We start from the raw sequence: 19992 nt of genomic DNA, 5'->3' as shown, positions 1-19992 counted from the left end.
TGTCCCTGCTTTAAGCTGTCCCTTGTCGGCACCGTCAGTTCCTTTTCTTTTAGACAACGTCTCCTCGCTCCCGGGTGTTTCTGTTCTCATCTCTTTCCTCCACCATGACCATTAGCTCCCTTCTAGATTTGGGAGGTCATATCCTTTTGTGTTTGAGAATTCCAGGTTCATTTTTGCTAAAAAGTGCCCTCTGCGCAGCCTGTGACCCTTGCCTTTCTCCACTGAACTCCTGTTTTCTATCTTGCTTTTGGCCTTTGCTCTTGGTGACGTGTCACAGACTCATCTTTCAGACCTTCTACTCACGGAGGTATCGTGTTTTCTCTATTCCAGTCTTTTCTACTCCGTCTGAGCTATACGTCCCCAGAATCCCTTAGCCCTCATATGCCGTGGATCTGTTCTGAGTTAGGAACTGACCATGACCTTCTTGCTGTTCTAGCCTCAGTGCTCCTTCTCCCAGATTAACTGCCTAAGATGGCAGTTTTCCCTCCAGGCGATGCAGAACCCACTTCTTACTTCTTCACAAGACTTTTCTGGGGGGAAAAAAAGCATAATTTTTTTGTCATGCTCTGTAAGTACAAGGATTTTACCTAAATATGGAATGTTCCTGTAGTGAAAGAATTGACTCGGTTCGTGATCAGCATTGGGATATATAAAAGAGGAAGTAAGAAACGAAGTTTAGTTTATTGAAGACCTGTCTTTGCAGATTGTCCAAAGGAATTTAGAAATTGGGATAGAATTTGAAAAGCACATCAAATTGTTAACTTTGCTGAACACATTCATGTTATTAAATACAACTGCTAGTGCAATATTGAAATGAATCTCCGCCAGAAAAAAAAGTTTTTTGTGACTTACTGTCTTCCTTTAATAAACTCTGAAAGGCCCAGAAATGAGAAAAGTCATATAAGTAGAAGCTAGTGTATATCATTTTTTCTTCTATCAGAAAAACATTTGTGAGCGTGGGTGATTAAAGGCTGTAGGAAATAGGGTAATTTTTCTCTAATTTGGACCGTCATGAAGGATATACTCTGCCAACTCCCTCAAGCCTTTTTCTAAATATTGATTTTTCTACTTGTTTATCATTTCATCTTTAGGAACAGTTTTACCTAAGAGGCAAAGAAGTAAGCCTTTAAGAAATTTGTTTGTTGACTAGCTGAACAATTTGTATTTAGTCTTTCAATTATATGTAATGATCTTAAAGATATGTAAAAAAAAAACTCATTTGGGCATTTTAAATATTTTCTCCTTTATTCTGATTTTGGACAGTCTGCAAAGACAGGTCTTCATAAACTAAATGTCACACTAGTTTCTGATCAATGAGTCTTGATAAAATTGTATTATGATTTAACATTAACTATTATTCAAATTGTGGTATTTATGGGAAAGAGACACCAAATTTGTTTATTGGTTATGAAACAGTCGTGGAAAAAGAAGGCTAATGAGATAGAACATGCTTGCTCACGTTTAAATTATGATAAGAGTAGAAAGAACTGAAAACTTGAAAACAACCCAATATCTAAGAGGGAGATTGGTTAACAACGTCACCAGGTTCTACACCAGCCAGGCCTGGGTTGAATCCAGGGTTCTGGGCAGTTCAGTCACTGCCTGGAACCAGCTGCCCTCTGCTGCTTACACCTGTGTAAATATTGAAATTTTTGGCTGGTCCCACTGTGACCTGTACCCAGCGCTTCAGCCTCAGGAGCGGCAGCCACCTGCCTCCTTGGCAGACCTTTATAGTGATAAAGGTCATCATCAGATTCTGCCTCTCACTGGCCATAAACTTTAGGGCAGCTGTGAGCTCTTGAGCCTTGCAAGGGCTTCTCTGTGACTTTGCTTTGACCAGAGATGATGTGGCTTTGAAGAACCTCTGACAGATATATCCTACATCAATCTCAAGAGGGGAAGGGACGTGCCAAGAAAGAGACGAAGCTACCCAACTGAGGAGGTAGCTGAAATCTTGCTTTGTGTCAGGCTGTACCGAAGCCAGATGCCGGCACCTGGAAGGTTAGCATCCTGCTCTGGATTGTGCATTACACGTGGGGAGAAAGAGGCTGAAGAAGTCACGACGGGTTGTATCGATGAGCCACTGACAAAAACAGACCCACTTGTGTGACTTCTTCAAGATCCTGAAGTGCAGGTGGAATCCTATTGTACTGGGTGGCCACGGGACCAGCTGGCGTCAGATCGGTGCCCTGATCCAGCATGAGGACAGGCTGTGGCCAGCGCACGGGAGGATTTGACTGCCTCGGCCGGGACTTGCCACAGCTGTGGGTGGGGATTCTCTTCCGTCAGCGGCAGGGCACCATGATGGACCTTTGGGTTCCCTGTGCTGTTTTTTAGAAACTCCACCCAAACCTCCTCATAGGTTTTTTCTCTTGTGGTTCCTTTCCCTCTAGTAAAGTGATGTGATTTCCCAAACATGTGTGTGTGTATATGCACACACACACACACACACACACACACACACACACAACTAACGATCTGCTACAATGTGGTGAAAGACAACTCGGCTAAAATGTTCAAAGATCCTGAATAGGCAGTTCACAAAAGAAGACCAAAAAATTGCCAATAAATATTTAAAAAGATGTTCAGCCAGTGGAAATGCATAAACAAGAGACAATATAATGTAGTAATTACATGGATTCCAGAGCCTGACTGGCTGGATTTCAATTCTGGCTCTGCCATTGTCAGCTGTGGAATCTTCGCAAGTTACTCTGTATTTCAATTTCCTCTTACATAAAATGGGAAAATAATAATAATAACACTTACCTTACAGAGTTGTGACAATTTGCAAGATTGATGTCTGTACGGTGCTTAGTACAGCGCCGGACACATAGTAAGTGTGATAAAGTGTTAGCTGCTGTGACGGTGAAGATGGCAGTGACTGTGGTGGTGGTGGTGGTGGTGGTTCTCCAAATTGGTTAATCAGGTTGCATTTCACCAGCAGTCTATGAGTGTTCCCTTTCCTCACATTTTTCCGGTATTATTAGACTTTCAAATGTTAGGCAAATCAATGGATAAAAAGTATAATCTGAGGTTGTTTCATTCTCATTTTCCTTACTGCTGGTGAGGTTGAAATCTTTTCATAAATTTATTGGCTGGTAGGGTTGCCTCTTTTGTGAGTCACTTATTCATATCCTCCACCTATTCTTCTGTCAGTCTTTTATCTTCTTATTGACTTTTACATTGATTTTTCATTCATCCAGCAAGTATTTGTTAAGAATGTTTTATATGTCAGACCCTGTTTTAGGTGCTAAGAATACAATGGACAATGCTGTTTTATGGATCTTATGTTCTAGTTAAAGGAAGACAAACCAATAAATAATACATTTTTAGCTAGCGATAAGTTCTATGAAGTAAAGCAGATTATTCATAGTAATAGCTAACATTTAGTGAGTGATTTCTCTGTGCCAACTACCAATACTAATGTATTAACTCATTTTATCTTCAGTTTTCATTACACTATTTATTGAAAACTTCATCCTTTTATGGGAGGGAAACTGAGGCACAGAGAGGGTAAATAATACACTAGGAAGTAGTGGAGCTAGGATTCAAAACCAGGTGGTCAGACTCTAGCTACTGCCTGCAGTTCTGTTCTATTCGAGACTTCTGGGGAATGGAAAAGTAGCTCTTCCTCATGCAAGGGTTGGGCAGCTCTGCTTCTCATTATTGTATAAATGCTGTCAGGTATGTCTGGGAGTTTGGACGAGGGGATGGCTAATTCAGTGCTAATTTCTGTAGGTCCCTGTCAATATATTTGTAAAGTTCACATGAGAGAGAGGGGAAAAATAAAACCTTGACAAACTAAGTTAACAAAAATGATTACAGTGTCTCCATTATACCAAATAAGATAGTATAATTTTAACAATACAGGTTTTTTTGGGGGGAGCGGGGGGGGGGGGGGATTGGTACACACTATCGATTAACTCCCAAAATGTAACTTGACAGAAAATTTCATTGCGCAAGTGTCCAGTAGGTTACAGAATAGGTGATATAAACATTTTTTAAAGAATTTTTGGTGAAATAGTCTGCAATTTTTATGTCTGTATCCACTCCAGTTTCCATGAGTTTAGTTTATCTGTTTTAGAAAAAAATTGATTCACACTCAAGACAGAAATTTCTGGATTCTTCATTGCTAGAGATGTTTCCATCCAATTGGCTAGACATCAATGCCAGTCAGCACCTCTCAGCCTGTGTCCCTCTGGATGAAAGCTTCTTGGGAACTTGGAGATATTTGAAACTGGGTGTACTGGACAAAAGCTCTGAGGTCCTGGGCTCCTAATGGTTTCCAGAAAAGCCATAACCAGCAGCAGTTAAAAGATTGAGGCAGGAGCAGGATAGTTCTCTGGGTTTCAAATCCAAGGGCACGTCCTTGATGATTTCATTTACTGCCGTCACACCCCCCACTGCCCCCACTCCCCGCACATGACACAGTGCTGAGCACATGGTAGATACGGCATGATAGGCTGCAGTGGACTTGACCATCCAGGTAGGAGCATTGTAGCTTTCAGAGGTGTGTCACTGCCTGGCAATATGGGATTGGAGCCACCTCAAAAGCCAGGATTATTCACTCGTTCATTCACCAAGCCTTTGTTATAAAAATCTACTAGTGTGGTTGCATGGAAGCATTAGAGACCTTAGGGATACAAATATAAATAGTTTCCTTCTGTACACCCCCCCCAGTACCAACACAAACGCACACGGAAATCACGCAGTCACAGTACAGCAAGTTTGCTTCTTTATAAGGAACCAGCCATGGGAACACGGGGGAAGGAAAGCTTGAAATACTCGGACTCCCAAATCAGAGGAGTGGATACGTGCTTATCTGTGGCGTATTTTGCGCTCCAGTAGCTGGCTGTGATATGTTTGTTTAAGCCCAATTGCTAGTCAGATATTTATGGGAGCCCTTAGCCACCAGATGATTTTAAATATAAACATCACAATAGTACAGATTGAGTCTACTGATGAAAATAAACTGCTCACTTTGGGGTGGGAACGCATTACTATTTTTAGACCACCAGGGTGCCATTTGGTGAGGTCTTGATGTTTCTTCAAAAATGAGCACTGCTTTCTATTTTGGAATTAGGAACAGGGAAATAATGAAGCTATAGCTCAAGCTCGTCTCTTAAACAGTTTTTCTCACTGTTGAACATACCTTTCATAGTTTGATGTTATAGAGGAACAAATTATCCATTTTAAATTAAAAAGTGCATGATTTTAATACATGAATAACTGACAGGTCATACCCAGTCTTTCTGACCTGGATGTTGGGTGATAAGCCTGGCACTGTGTCGGTTAGGGTGCCCCAAGTTAGAGGTGGTAAGAAGAGCCCCACAGTTCCATTGTTAAGTCAGCAGAGGTTTGTCTCCCACCTACACTACACGCATGCAGGCAGGGGCCTCTGCACGTAGCGGGGCTGAGGGGCACAGGCTGAAGGAGGTGCCATGATGACAGGGCTGCAGGCCTTGGCTAGAAGGGACGTCAGCCAAGAAAAGGCTGATGGCTCTGCAGGCTCTACCCTGGGAGGAGGAGCACAGGTCACTTTGATTCGTCTCCCACTGGCTCAGCAAACTGCCCTCGATGCCCCACTTCAGGAGGGCAGGCCGTGTATGCGTGCGCCGCTCCAGTGCCCGTAGGACAGGGGATTCGGAAATCCTGCTGAGCACAGAGGAGTGTACCACACAGCTGAGTGCCAGAGCCCCAGTTCTCCTCCCGTCTCTCCTTTACGCTCACGCGACTGTCACACTCACAGCACTTCTGACGCTAGATGTGGGGTGGGTTTTCCTAATACATATATGTTTTATTATTCACACATTTTATAGAGAAATGAGAGCTATTCTGTTCTTCAGGAGCTTTCAGTCTAGTGGGGAAAGCAGATAAGAACCCCAGGTTTAGAGAGTGCTGGGTGGAAGGATGGAAGGGTGCCCTCATGGTGGGTCGCTGCGTTAGGGCCACCTGGTTCAGGTTAGGGAAGGAGCAAGGTTTCTCAGAGGAGGAGATTCTTGGCCTGCATCTTGAATGACAAGCAGTTTGCCAGGAAATGAAGGAGAAAAGGGTGTCCCGGAAGAGGAAACATGCTTAAATGTGTAATGATAACAGTACCTAATATTTGTCGAATGACTTGTTCCATGACAGCCACTAGGCTACACACTTACAGGCCCTGCCTCGTTACGTTCCCAGACGCCTCCCATTTGTGTTTTGTCTGCTGCCTTAAAAATATATGCTTCATAGGACAGGACTTTTCTTTGTTCATGGTTGTATCTTTATGCTCCAGTAACTATTGCTGTATCACAAAGCAACAGCCAGTTAATTATGCTCACAGATCCTGGGGGTTCAGAATGTGGAAAGAGCACAGTTGGGTGGCGTTCTTGCTGGGGGTCTCAGGTGGTTGTGGTCAGATTTCGGCGGGGGCTGCAGTCAGCCAAGCACTGGACGCCCAGGGTGGCTCATTCACGTGGCTGGCTACCCGTCCTGGCCGCTCGCTGGAGCTCACCCCGCGTGCCTACCTGTGGCCTTCTAGCGTGGCACGCGTCTCGCAGTTGTCTGATGAGAACATTTTATGAGAACTGGGTGTGAGCTACGTGGCCTTTTCTCACCTAGTCTCAGAAGTCACATATTGACACGTTTGTTGTGAACGATTGGTTGTGAGTCAGAAGCCGATCTACATTCAAAGGGAGGCAACTTGATTCTGTCTTTCATTGGGAGGAGTCTTTAAAAATTCTGAGGACGTGTTGAGAAGTGCCACAGTCCAACTTCTGGCCAAAAATTATTTCCATTTCTCCCACATGCATAATGCATTTACCCTCCCTAAGGCCCTTCCCCAAATCATACCGTGTTTTAGCTTATAATTAGGCTGAGCCTTGGAGTTCAGGATCTTGTCATCCAAAGCAGCTGTAGGTGTGGGCGAGGCCGCTCACGGTCGGCCTGAACCAGTGAGCTCAGCAGATACACTGTCTGCTTTCCACACACCCGTCGTGAAGCGATGGACAGATGTACGAGAGCCACGGGAGCTATTTCCATTCAAAAGGAGGGAAATAGACAGCACACCCCAGTCTGTGGTCTGTAGCAGTTCTGAAATCTGTTTAGTAACGTGTCACCACTTCCTTGATCCGAGGTCAGCCCTGCTCTGGGAGCTGTTCTCCGTGGCTCCGGCTCTTGGGGCTCTCGTTGTGCCCTTTGAAGTCATCCTTCTAAACGAAAACTGACTTTGCACCTGAGTAACCTCCGTCTGCTTCTTGCCTATAAGAAGCGGAGGGTCCGAGGCCTCTTTTCATTTTCTGCTCTGTGTCTTCAAGCTGATGTAATTCATTTTAAAATGTCATGGGCTTCCTGTGTTTCAATTTATATTCCACTGCATTAGACAAAAGCCACCCACAAATCTCTTGCCGATAAGCTTTTCTCTTCCTTGGACTCCTGGTGACTTTGCTGTGGGACAAAGATTTTTAGAAGCCATATTGTTTAGAGAGGATATACCAGGCACCTCCTTCAGAAACCTGGAAGGCCTTTCATCTGTTTGGAATGGTCGGTGTGTAGGGCTTTCCAGGGTCCTAAGGAAAGGTCCTATAGGCCACCCTAGATGTGACTTTCAGTCCTGAGGCCATTGCTTCAAATGCAGATTCTTTGCCTTCAGGAAATGCTGGGGATGAGGAACAGTTTTATTGTTTAATCTAGAAATACTGGCTGGGTTTATATGTTTTCCAACTTCCATTCAAAAACTGAGTAGCTCATTCTGGAATCACTCGTCTCTCAGTTACAGTCAGTGGCGAGAAGCCAGCACTTCTAACCCTCTGCCCAGAAGTCTTTTTAGTTAGATCATCAAGTGCATTAGGTACATTTTCTATTTTCCACATGATTGTTGGAACAGTTTTATAAACGTTCCTCTACTGCATAACAAGGGTCTCCTTTCCAAAATCTTTTCTGTATTTGAAAATGAAGAAATCTTTGAAACAACCGTTAAATAAAATACCGTTTTCTGTGTTTTTCTTTGAGCCGTCATCAGCAGGATCCTCGAAGCCGTCAGGCTTCTGCTAACAGTCTCCTCAGGTCTTTCCACCTGGTCTTGATACCGGTATGTTGGGTTTTTAGATTTTTGTTGGAACACCCTTCCATTCTCAGATACCAAATTTCTGTTCTGGATTTTATTGCTGCGTAACGAATCATCACAAACCTAGTGACATAAAACCATGGCCACGTTACTGCTCTTATGCTCGCAGATGCTGTGGGTACGGAGGTTGGAAAAGGCGACTGACTCGGGGCTTCTGGTGCAGGTGCGCCAGCTGTGGCCTTGGGGATCCTCTGCAGACGTGCCCTAGCTGATCAGACGTGAGGGCTTCCTCCCACGGTCCCCCGTGGGTGCCAGCTGCTGCCCTGGAACTTCCGCTGCGCTGTCTTCTAGCCTGGTGTGTCCCGGCAGTCAGACCTCTCACACGGCCCTGGCTGCCCCAGGGGGAGCATTCCCAAGGAGCCAGGTGGAAGCTCCTTGACCTTTTGTGACCTCGCCTCAGAGGTCAGTGTCACTTCTATGTTAAGAGCAAAGTGACAAAACTGCGGAGATTCAAGGGGAGAGGAGGAGACCCCCACCTCTTGTTGGGAGAAGTAGCAAAGAATTTTCAGACATGTTTTGAAACTGCTGCATCTGGAGTAGTGTCTGGGAAAAAAAGAGCTCACTACGCAATTACATCCAAGAAGTAGGCGTGTCTGCCTCTCTTACTGTATCTGCTTGTTGGTCTTGGGGAAATGCAGTGTGATCCCGCCCCCATAATAACAAATTACGTTAGAATGGGGCTTCTTGTATTTGGAATGTGTTTTTGAAAAATAAGGACACAGCACTTCCCATTGTGCACTTTTTATTCCAAATGAATTAGAAAGCTAAATAACGTTTTTTTCCAAAAGTCATACAGTTAATAGAAAGAAAAGTATAGAAGGATATTTATGTAATTTGGAATAAGGAAGGCCTTTCTAAGCAAGAGTTAAAAGCAAGGAAGTCTCAAGGGAAAATTTTTAAATAGTAGATTCCACAGAAATTTTAAATGTCTCTACAGAAAAAGATACCATAAGTAAAGCTGAAAGCTAAAAAATAAACTGGGTAAAATATATGTAATCTAAATAACAGACAACAAACTAGGCAATGTAATATAACCATACAGAAGTATTTCATGGGGCTGTTGTGAAGATTAGATGAGATGAAAGTGCCCAAGTAAAAATACCTAATAAATGGTAGATTCTATCCATACTTAAAGAGCACCTACAAATCAATTTTTTAAAATATGGCTAACAGAAAAAGGATATGAATAAACAATTCATGGCAAAATATAAATGATCAATAAACATATGGAAAGATGTGTAGCCTCACTCATGATTAAATAAAGAAAAATTAAATTTACAATGAGATTTGTTTCTACCTATAAGACTGTTGGGATAAGAAAGAATGTGAACATATCAGGGCTGCCAAAGAAGTAGGGAAATTGACATTCTTATTTACTCTTCTTTGTCCTTTCCTGGTAAGGTGTTTTTAACCTCTGGCTTCTTTCAGGATTTTGTCTTTATCTTTTTGATTTTCTATAGTTTGAAACTGATAGGCCTAGGTGTTGTTTTTTGGGAATTTATTCCACTTGATGTTTTCTGAGCTTCCTGGATCTGTGGTTTCGTGTGTAACATTCATTTGGGGGAAATTCTCAGTTATTATTGCTTCAAATATTCCTGCCGTTCCTTCTTTCTTTTCTTGTCCTTCGGGTATTCCCGTTACCTCTTTGTTGCACCTTTTGTAGGTGCCCCACAGTCCTTGGATAATCTAGGTTTTTTCCAGCCTTTGTTCTCTTCGCTTTTCAGTTTTGGAGGTTTCTATGAAGGGTTTCCATTGCCGTATCCTCAACCTCAGAAATTCTTTCCTCAGCTGTACCCAGTCTACTAGTAAGCCCACTCAAAGGCATTCTTCATTTCTGTTCATGTTTTTGATACCTAGCATTTCTTTTTTTTCCCCTTCGGATTTCCGTCTCTCTTTTAACGTTGCCAATCGGTTCTTCCATGCTGTCTGCTTTGTTCATTTGAGCCCTTAGCACATTATTAATCATAGTTGTCTTAAGTTCCTGGTCTGATAATTCCAACATCCCTGCCGTGTCTGGCTCAGATGCTGGCTCTGTCTTTCCCAATGTGTTTTTGGCTTTTTAGTACGCCTTGTAATTTTTTTCCCTGATCTGCAGACATGATGTACCAGGTAAAAGGAACCTCTGCAAATAGGTTTTTAGTGCTGTGGTGGTGAGTGCTGTGGTGGTGAGGGGTGTGTGTGTGGGGGTTACATTCTGTAGCCCTGTGATCAGGCCCCAGTCTTTAGGGAGCCTGTGCCCTTGCACTGTGAACTCGACAAGTGTGCCTCAGTTTTCTTCTTCCCACCGTAGGCAGCACAGGACGGCCGCAGTGGCTGGAGTTGGGCATTTCCCTTCCCCAGGTCAGTTAGGCTCTGACAGTGCCCCTGAACGTTAGGCTCTGGCTGATGAGTTTCCCCTGAGGGCGGATGTGTGAGAGGAACCGAGTGCTCTGGCATATTTCAGAATGGTTCCTCTTCCCCGCCTGAAGGGATTTTTCTCCAGTATTTTTGTGGGAATCTGATTGGGCTCCTGGAATAAAACTCACAAAAGTGTGACTGGGTCCCCTGGAGTTTTTAACTCTCAGGCTTGTCCACAAGTAGCTTCCAGCACTTGGTCAGTTACAGTTGACGTTTTCCTACCTGGGCACTAGCTGGTTCCTGTGGTGGTTTCAGCTGGTGAGTCTCTGCTCTGGGAAGCTGTGACTCCCTGCATTCATCTCGCTGTCTCTCCAATCTTGGAACAGTTTGCCCTGTGTCCTTGCCTCTCTTACGGATCCAAGAAGATGTTGATTTTTCAGTCTGTTAGGACGGACTGGTGATTTCCAAGCTCCTTACATGCAGAACCAGAAACTGTCTCATTTACTGTTGATGGAATGGAAATAGGTACAATATTTGTTAAACTCGTCTTAATCATCTACTAAAACTAAAACACTGCATGCCGTTTGACCTAGCATTTCCACCTTTGGACATACTAGCGTGAATGAACAAAGATGTAAGTACCAGAATATGTTTTGGCAGCAGCATTTTTAATATAGGAATGAAATGTGATGTATTTACATGGTGGAATGCTGTCCAGCTGTTAAAAAGAAATGATGTAGCTCAGTAGATCCTGACATGGAAAGAAAGTTCAAGACATGTTGTGAAGTGGAAGGGGGAAAAAAGCAAGTTTCAAAATGGTATGTCTAAGAATCAGTTTTTATTTAAAACTTATTTATAGTGAAAATGAGGGCATGCTTAGAGAAGACAGTTAATTTTGGAAGAATATACCAGAAGAACTATTGGTTGCCTTTGAGGGACAGTGTCATAAGGCTGTTAGTATATTAATGACACTTGTGTCTTCTATGATAAATATGTATTTGATAATTAGGTAAAAATTCAAGAAAGAAAATGGGTAGGGGCCCATAGAGCTAATTGAGAACAATGGAACAGAACTGATTCTTAACATCATTTTTCTCTGCATCAGGCAATAATGCAATAATAATCTCTGACTCGAAATTTTAGTTTACCTTCTGGGAATACTGTGGTAGGATAGGCCCAAATAAATGGAAAGTTTAAATCTCCTTTGTCTCTTCTGCTCTTTCAGAAGATGACAGCTGTAAGATAACTCCAAACACAAATACTTTACCAGTGAAACACAAGTGTTTTACCAGTGAAAATTTTTCTCATGTAGAGTTGTTGTTTTTCCCCCTTCCACTGCGCCACCCCCCCTCCGGCTCACGCCTTCGTTGCTCAGTCTAGTTGTGTAGGACACAGCTCCCTGGCCCTTGTGTGAATCGAACTGGCGACCTCGGCGTTAGGAGCTCGGTGCTCCAACCACCTGAACACTGGGCCGGCCTAAGTTTTATTTTGTTTTTTTGTTTTGCTTTGTTTTAATTGTTAATCCTTCTTGTAAAAATCTTTATCAGGAAACATTTCCACCTCTGCAGAGAAGCAGTTTCTTTGGTTCTGTTGTGTCAAAATTAATGGTTTGTTGTACCCACAAGATGTTAATAATGGAATTTTTTACAGCGTGTATCTCTCCTTAAAAGGCTGACCAAAGGTAGCTTAGTGGAGCAATACTGTGAAAACTATTTGACTTCTGTTATAAAATTTATATCTACAATTTTCCTGCTCAAATGACGTGTAGGCCCCTTGCAGGACAACTGAGTATAGACTAATGTCCTTCTGAGTTCCTTGTCAGTTTAACTTCCTAATCTGACTAAATTTTGTTTCCCACTTACATACTGTTTGGGGTTCCTGGACCCAATTCCAACATGTGTATGTGTGTTTTGGGGTGGGAGATGGGACTTCAAACACAACACCAAGCGATTTTTGGACACCAGCAGAGTGTTTAAGACTTGAACTCAATCCTGACAGTATCTACTGAGATAGTATTAGATCCCACAGGCTAAGGGCTCAGTCCTGCAAGAACCCTTCCAACCCTCCCACCTTCAGGCACAAGTTGCAAGTCCAGGTTTTTATCTGTACTTCTGACAGACTGGCTGTAAATCAGAGGTTCTCAGGACCCCCTCCATGGGTTCAATTAATTTGCTTAGAGCTGCTCACTGCTCTTACGAGACTACCAGTTTATTATAAGAGGATATAACTCGGGAACATCCGGACAGAAGAGATGCGTAGGGTAAAGCGTGGGGAAGGACGCAGAACTTCTGTGTTCTCTCCAGACACCCCATTCTCCCAGCACCTCCACATGTTAACCAACCTGGAGGCTTCATTACATAGGCATGACTGGTTAAATCATTGGCCGTTCACCTGCCCCTCTCTCCTCCCTGCAGGTCAGTGTGCGACTGAAAGTTCCAACCCTCTGATCACATGGTCGGCTCCACTGGCAGCCAACCCCCCATCCTTAGGTGCTTTCCAAAAGTCACCTCATTAACATAAGAGACATCTTTAAGCTGTCATCACTCAGGAAATTCCAAGGGTATTTTTTTTTTTTTTTAAAGGAACTGTGAGCCAGGAACCATCAATGAAAACCAAATATATATAAGAAATAATATATTGGGTCATCTGAATGTTTCTTGTAAATCACAGTATCTTACATCCTAACATAGTTTTTTCTCCTGTGTATAACGTGTTGTTCTAAATGATTAATTTTATATAATGATTTATTGTTGTTGTTTTACCCCCTGTGAATTTCCTAACAGAAGTCCCAGAGGGGACTTGGGTGCCAAAAAGAAAAAGAAGAAACAGAAGAGAAAAAAGGAGAAACCCAATTCCGGAGGCACCAAGTCAGACTCTGCATCTGATTCCCAGGAGATTAAGATTCAGCAGCCGTCAAAAGTGAGAGCCCTGTTTTATTCTAACCTGTGTGGTTGCTCATGCACGTGAGAGCAGGTCTGTGCAGCTAAGCGCCCTGTTGGATCAGAGGTGTAGTTAGAATTTGCTGTGACTGTCCTGGTAGTAACCTGAGGGTATGTACAGTCTTCTGAAAACTGACATGGCTCCCAGGTAACTAAGAGGTACGTGCCGTGCTCTTGTGTGTATGAGGGTACCGCCTGCGTTTTCCCCCTTTCACAGCAAGTTAGTATGTAGATTGTAGTCCTAGGACAAAGTCGCATTGTGAGCTGTTAGGTTTTGTTTTTGAAGTTACACTGAATATTTGATGACTTTTAGTTCAGAAGATATTCACGTTTTAATTTTTCTGGGTGTCTGTCTAATTATCTGAATAGCACAACACCATCTGGCAGCAGATTTCAGCAGGAGCAGCCACAGGTAAGTCTTACGTTGCCTTTGAATCAGACCAGTGTTCAGTGGCCATTCTTAATTCCATTGCCAAGGGTGGGAAATAGCTCTTACTGTTCCCTCTGAAGAAACACCCATTTTAGACCAAACCAGAAGTTGTTGGCTGGACCCTGTGTTGGCAGGTTGGTACCTGTGGGGGTGCCCCTTTCTGTAGGGCCAACCCCAGTCACCCTGGCTGTGAACACAGGTCTTGTGTGCTGGGCCCAGGGAGGCACAGAGCCTTCTTGATGCAAGAAACGCAGTGAAAAGGGGTAGAATTAGAAGTATGAAATGGACATATTTTGACGTTTGTAGTGTGTGGTGTAATGGGAAGCGCTCAGGACGTGAGTGGGGAACCTGGGCTCATCCTGGCCCACAGCTCTCGAGCTTGGCCTTGGCACCAGGTGTCCTGCCCCTCCTCATGCCCATTTCCTCATCTGAAAAGTGGGGCGATGCCTTCTCCCCAACTCACAGTGCTGTTATGAGGTTACAATTAGATCATTTTTATTAAATGGTTTTTATATTATAAAGCACTGTCTACATGGCAGTTATGACCCTTATGCAAGTTTTGTGGGGTTTAATTTTATTTTTTCTTGTACAACGTTTGCTTTATATCGCATGAAGTGAATCTTGCAGGTAGTTTTGTTGTTGTTGCCTGTTTTACACATAAGGACCAGGAATCACTGAGAAGGAAAATTACTACCCCCAATTTTCCCCTGACTGCCTTTGTGGGGTGAGAAGAAAATGGAGTCTTCCTCCCTAGCTTTTCACCTTGGTTCTCAGGTAATAAATATTCTATCCACCGGACATAATTTCCAAGGTAACTCATATAAGGTACACCATGAGCTTGCAAGAATTTTCTTTCCGTTTCTAAGCGTTGCTTCATCAGGTAAATGCGGTGTCACTTATATGCAGTTGTGACCATCTCCTTGTTGCTTCTGTCATCGCCGTCAGCTTCTACCATCTCTGTACCTCTAGTGATTTTGAGCCCTGCCCCTATTTCTGATCACTTAAAAGAAGCGAGAGCCAGCCCAATCTGGAGGAGCAGTTCGCATTATATGGCAAAGATATTCTTTTCTTTTTAAATTAAGAAAACTCATAATTGTTTCGATGTGGGCTATTCTCCATTGCTTTTTTAAAACTCAGGCTCCTTTCTTTTAAGGCGATGCCAGCTCTAGGTAACACCATAAATTACAGTGCCTGTGTTTAGAGACTATTCTGGTGTACAATCAAGAACCACAGTAAAATGATATTTGCCTACATCCTTGTAGACTTCTTAGTGGTAGAGGACTTAAACATTTTTTTCCAAATTATTAAATTTGGAAAATAATGGGTAAAGAGTACAGTTGATGTACTTATTTCATGAGGAGAAGATATGGAGGAAAGAGGTATACCTGATTCTTACATAGGACTCTAACTGGGAGAAGCTAGTGCAGGGTTGGTATACATTCCCCCCCCTCCCTAATCCTAATTCATTTCTCCCCAGGGGGTGCTGCTATGGAAGGCGGATGGATAGGTTTAAGAATCTATCATAGCTGAGTTTTCCTTACTGCTTTGTCACCATGGATTTGGAAATTGTATTTACTTGAATCCACTTTAGGAAAGCATTTAAGTAGTGAGCATTGGGATGTAAATAGTTCATAAATGGTGATTTCATGCGAACACTACTGGTCAACCTGATGAGGCGCATTAGGTGAAGTAGAAAGCACTCTGAGCGCGTCTTCATGGAGTTGAGATATCACTGGCTCCTTTGGAACAAAGATGCTGATTCATGACGGTTACAAAACAGTTTGAGTTTGGTGTGTTAAAGTGTTAGGGGATTTAAGGCCTATCAAGAAAGAAGCTTACCATGACAAATTGAGTACAGGTAGTGTAGGTGTATTTTTGTAAGAGTGGGTTGTTCTACTTTGCCCTTTTTAAGATAAATGGATGCATGTTCAAGCATTAATAGCTGCAATATGCTGTGCTTAGTTCCTGTGTACGGGATAGGTCTCCTAACAGATTGTGTTATTGGCGGGTTCAAACGGGTGCAAATTTCACTTTGCTGGAAACCAGTTACTTTTATGTTGGAAGTTCAAAAGAGATCTAAACAAAAGAAAGAAAAAAATAAATAGACAATAAATTGCAATAGCAAAAGTATTTTGTTAAATTAGTATGTGTACTTGAGATATGAGCCTTATGATTTAGATTTCCAACAAAATACAAGACAAACAGCTTACAAAAACGGGGGCATTCCCGTGTGGTGCTGTTAAGAGTTATAGCGGGAGACTTTAAGACTTTACCTCCAGTTAGACTCCAGCACTTTGTTTCCTTGATTCATTTTAATGGCAAGAAACTTAAGGACCCAGTGATAAAGGAACCACAGAATGGCCTGTATTAAATAAACCCCATTTTGTACCAGGTCAAGCCCAGTACCCTTCCAGGTTAAAGGCTTTGCTCCAGACCACACACATCATGGTCAAAATTGAGCAGAAGTTCAGAGCTGCTGTGTATAAACCATCGAGGGTCGTTGGTCGCTTTCCTTGGTGCCCATGGTGTGTTGCCATCCAGGAAACCTAAGGGCTCTGAGATTCCTTCTAACCTCTTCTGAACTGCAGTGAAGAGCGTTCTTTGGATGGCATCAAAATTCTAAAACTAATCAGTAATTTTGCATATTGGAAAACTCAACTGATTTCTATGTTCAGTTCTACACACTACTCTTGTGTCCAGGAGAGTCTCATTTTCCATGTAGTATGACATTATCTGAGGGATTTTTAAAAAAAAGAATCTTCAGAGATGACAGGAATATTGGCTTTGAGGAAGGAACTTTAGAACTTAAAGGTACTGTCAATTTTATAGACTGAGAATATGTTTTACTTAAAAAGGAGGTTAGTTTCCAACACTTGGGTTGGGAGAACAGCTAGGGTTGCACAAAGTCCAAATTCATAGAGGAAAGTGCTCGTCCTTGTTGGAAGGTTTGTCTCTGGAGGAGCATCAGCGTGAGGAGAGGGCAGGGTGTGGTCCAAGAGGAAGGCATCCTGAGAGGTTTCCTTTCTTGATTCGCTTCCTTCCCAGCTCAGTACTAAATTCAGGTTTCTTTCTTCTCAATGAACTAAAGTCTCCCTTGGCTGCCTAGAAGTGATGCTAGAAGTGATTTCCTTTGTCCCTACATTGCTGCTGCCGAGCATTAACCCTAAGTGACACCAAGGCTGGTGGCTGACTGGCTGCTATCTGACAGTAATGCATGCATTGCATGTCACGCCCTTTTGCTGCTCCACCCAGACGAGTAACGGTGAGGACCATTTGCAGATGGGTGGGTACCTGCCGCAGAGGGTGGTTTGAGTTCCGTTAGAATTCCCACACTATGAGAACCCCATCAAAACTGTAGTGCTATCATTATCTTTAACATAATATGTCTGCTTATGTTTTAATACGGTCGCATATGAGAGCCCAGGGGCCTGACCGGGCTTAGAGGACTGGTCGTTTTTAGGTGTGTAGACTCCAAGGCAGATGCACGTATCTCTGCCCCAGGTTTTGCAGCAGCGGCACGTTTCTCATAGTTTGTATCTGTCTGTCTTTGCTCTTCTAGAATCCCGCCATTCCAATGCAGAAGTTGCAGGACATCCAGAGAGCAATGGAGCTGTTGTCAGCGTGCCAGGGCCCCGCCAGGAACATTGACGAGGCTGCCAAACACAGATACCAGTTTTGGGACACACAGCCGGTACCCAAACTAAGTGAGCTTCTCTGCCTTTTTTCATTTTTCCTCCCAAAAGACAAGGCTAACTACAAACAAAACACACAGAAGAGACTTGCCTTCACTTATATAACTTGTTTCATACTACAGATCAGAACTGTAAACAACAGTAATACTTTTCTTCTTAAAATAGAAATATTGGAGTATGACCTTGGCCGTCAGTAATAACAATTTTAGTCTAATTTCTAATCCTGTGAAAAATCCAATTTCCCCACACTTGAAACATGAACCGATTAAAAATACCTATAAAAGAGGGAGTCTCCCCCACCCCCTGCTTTTTGGTTCTGAGCTTCATGGAGTTGTTTTTCCTATACATAAATTTTTGGCAGTCTCACATCTCAGTTATTCCAAAAGATAGAAAATTTGCCCTATTAAATTACTGCAGTGGAAACTTTTGTGCTGTTTAACAGTAGCATTCCGAACACTCACCAGTGGTGGTGGTTACTACCGATGCGATAACATTCCAGTATAATCGGGATCGGGATTCCTCTGGAAGGGCCTTGAAAGGGCGTTGGATCGTGTAAGAAGCTGTATAGTAGGCCTTTTGCCTCACTCAGCGCTTTGCTTCTCCATCACTTCAGTTTCGATAAATATCATTTTATTGTTCCTTTTTCATGTTATGCAAAAAAAGAGGATGATATCAATGCCATGTAAATGTTTATAAATGTATTACAAGCCAAACCTGCTGCACTTTGTATTATGTTTATATGAAGAAAGATTATCGTGTAATTATTTCTGTTTTTCTTTCTTGATTGTTCAAGTTCCAGAATACAATATAAAGGATTAATTGCTATCCAAAACTCTTAATCGCCCCGTTATGTACAAATAATCATTTTCATCACATATAAATCAGGGAACAGTCTTTCTCTCTGCCTTCAAAGAATGGTTTTCACACTTTTTTGAACTTACTGCTTGTCTCCCACCTGCATCCACCCCAAAGAGCTTAAAAAGTATGAGCTTCAGAGTGTGAAAGAAGAAAATTTCCTCAATGCCTTTTCTTTCGGGCTCTAGAAGTGTATTTGATAGTGGAGGAACACTCTAGAGTGAATTTACAGGATTTTAAATGACATTGAATTGAATGACCATTAGCTGAAAGGATGCATTTTATTGGTCTGAATGTATTGGTTTAGCTGAATGCCACTTGGCAAGCTGCTGGTGGCTTTTAGGTCACAGCGGGGACGTGGCGGGGAGGGAAGAAAGCCACCTCCAGGGCACCTAACCCCAGCACACTCTCTGGGAAGATAACCCAGGTACTCACCACATTTGGCCCCTCCCCAAACTCCTGCAGGATTTTCCAGTTCCTAGAAGCCCTGGTGAGGAAGAAGGTAGGGAGAACATGTGAATGTCAGAGAGACTGCCTCTGTGTTTCTCTCCAGAGCCATGTCCCAGTTCAGTCTAAACACAGCCAGCTGTTTGCAGCTGCTTGAATGGGATGGTGCCCTGGTGCTGTGCAGACAGACAAGCCCAAGGTCCAAAGGGACTCTGAAGGGTGCAGCTGGGCATCTGGCCACTTGGGCTTACATGAGGGAGGTATTTGTATGGCCATGAGCTGGTAGAGTGGAGGTAAGACAACGGAAACAAAGTCAGGGATTAGAAAGAAAGAAGGGTTGTACCGTGAAGCTGGTGCAACCCCTGTGGCGTCCACTTGTAAAAAGGTCTGTCATGGTAAGAACCTGTACCTGAGGGTCATTTATTTATTCAGCAGATACTTGGGTTCCTCCCCTTCTGGTTTTATTTATTTGTTTGTTTGTTTGTTTTATTGAGATATAATTGACATACACCATTGTATTAGTTTCAGGTATATAACATAATGATTCGGAATATGTCTGTATTGTGAAGTGATCACCACAGTAAGTCTAGTTAACATCCATCTCTACAGTTACAGAAATTTTTTTCTTATAATGAGAACTTTTAAGATTTACTCTCTTAGCAACGTTCAAATATACAATACAGTATTATTAAGTATAGTCACCATGCTGTCAGGACTTATTTATCTTATAACTGGAAGTTAGTATCTTTTGACTCCCTTCACCCATTTCTCCATCCCTCCCCACCTCCTGCCTCTGACAACCACCAATCTGTTCCCTGTATCAGTTCTTTTTTGTTGTTTTGGGTTTTTTTTGTTTTGTTTTAGATTGCACATTTAAGTGAGATCATATGGTGTTTGTCTTTCTCTGTCTGACTTATTTTACTTAGCGAGGTCCATTCATGTCACAAATGGCAGATCTCCTTTTTGTGGTTGAAAAATATTTAGCAGATATTTGTTGAGTGTCTGTTATTAAATGCCAGGCACTGGGGTACACACCAGGGAAACGGTGGTGGGGAAGTAGGATGAGTGGTGGCCACACAGGGTGGGGGGCTAAAGGTGGAGGGAGGATATACACCAGGGGAGAAAAAGCTTAGGTCGGGAAGGACACGGTGAGAAAGCAATGTTCAAGCTTATATCTGTAAACACGTGACC

At 42.8% G+C, this 19992-nt stretch overlaps 1 protein-coding gene across 5 annotated transcripts in view; it reads left to right on the top strand.

The window, feature by feature from the left end:
- Positions 1–19992, top strand: part of NMT2 (N-myristoyltransferase 2) — a 53599-nt gene that overhangs the window by 10119 nt on the left and 23488 nt on the right. For 4 of the 5 annotated variants that reach the window (XM_074324790.1, XM_074324794.1, XM_074324791.1 and 1 more), the window contains exons 2-3: positions 13222–13357; positions 17367–17511. In XM_074324790.1, the coding sequence (XP_074180891.1) occupies positions 13222–13357; positions 17367–17511 (281 nt within the window). Of the gene's footprint in view, positions 1–13221; positions 13358–13746; positions 13790–17366; positions 17512–19992 lie in introns of all 5 variants that reach the window. The other variant, XM_074324795.1, reaches the window with a different exon arrangement.

This window comes from Rhinolophus sinicus, linkage group LG02 (genome assembly GCF_036562045.2).
Source record: "Rhinolophus sinicus isolate RSC01 linkage group LG02, ASM3656204v1, whole genome shotgun sequence".
Taxonomy (NCBI): Eukaryota; Metazoa; Chordata; class Mammalia; order Chiroptera; family Rhinolophidae; genus Rhinolophus; species Rhinolophus sinicus.
Note: the sequence above shows the minus strand (reverse complement) of the source record. Positions and strands in the feature narration are given on the sequence as shown.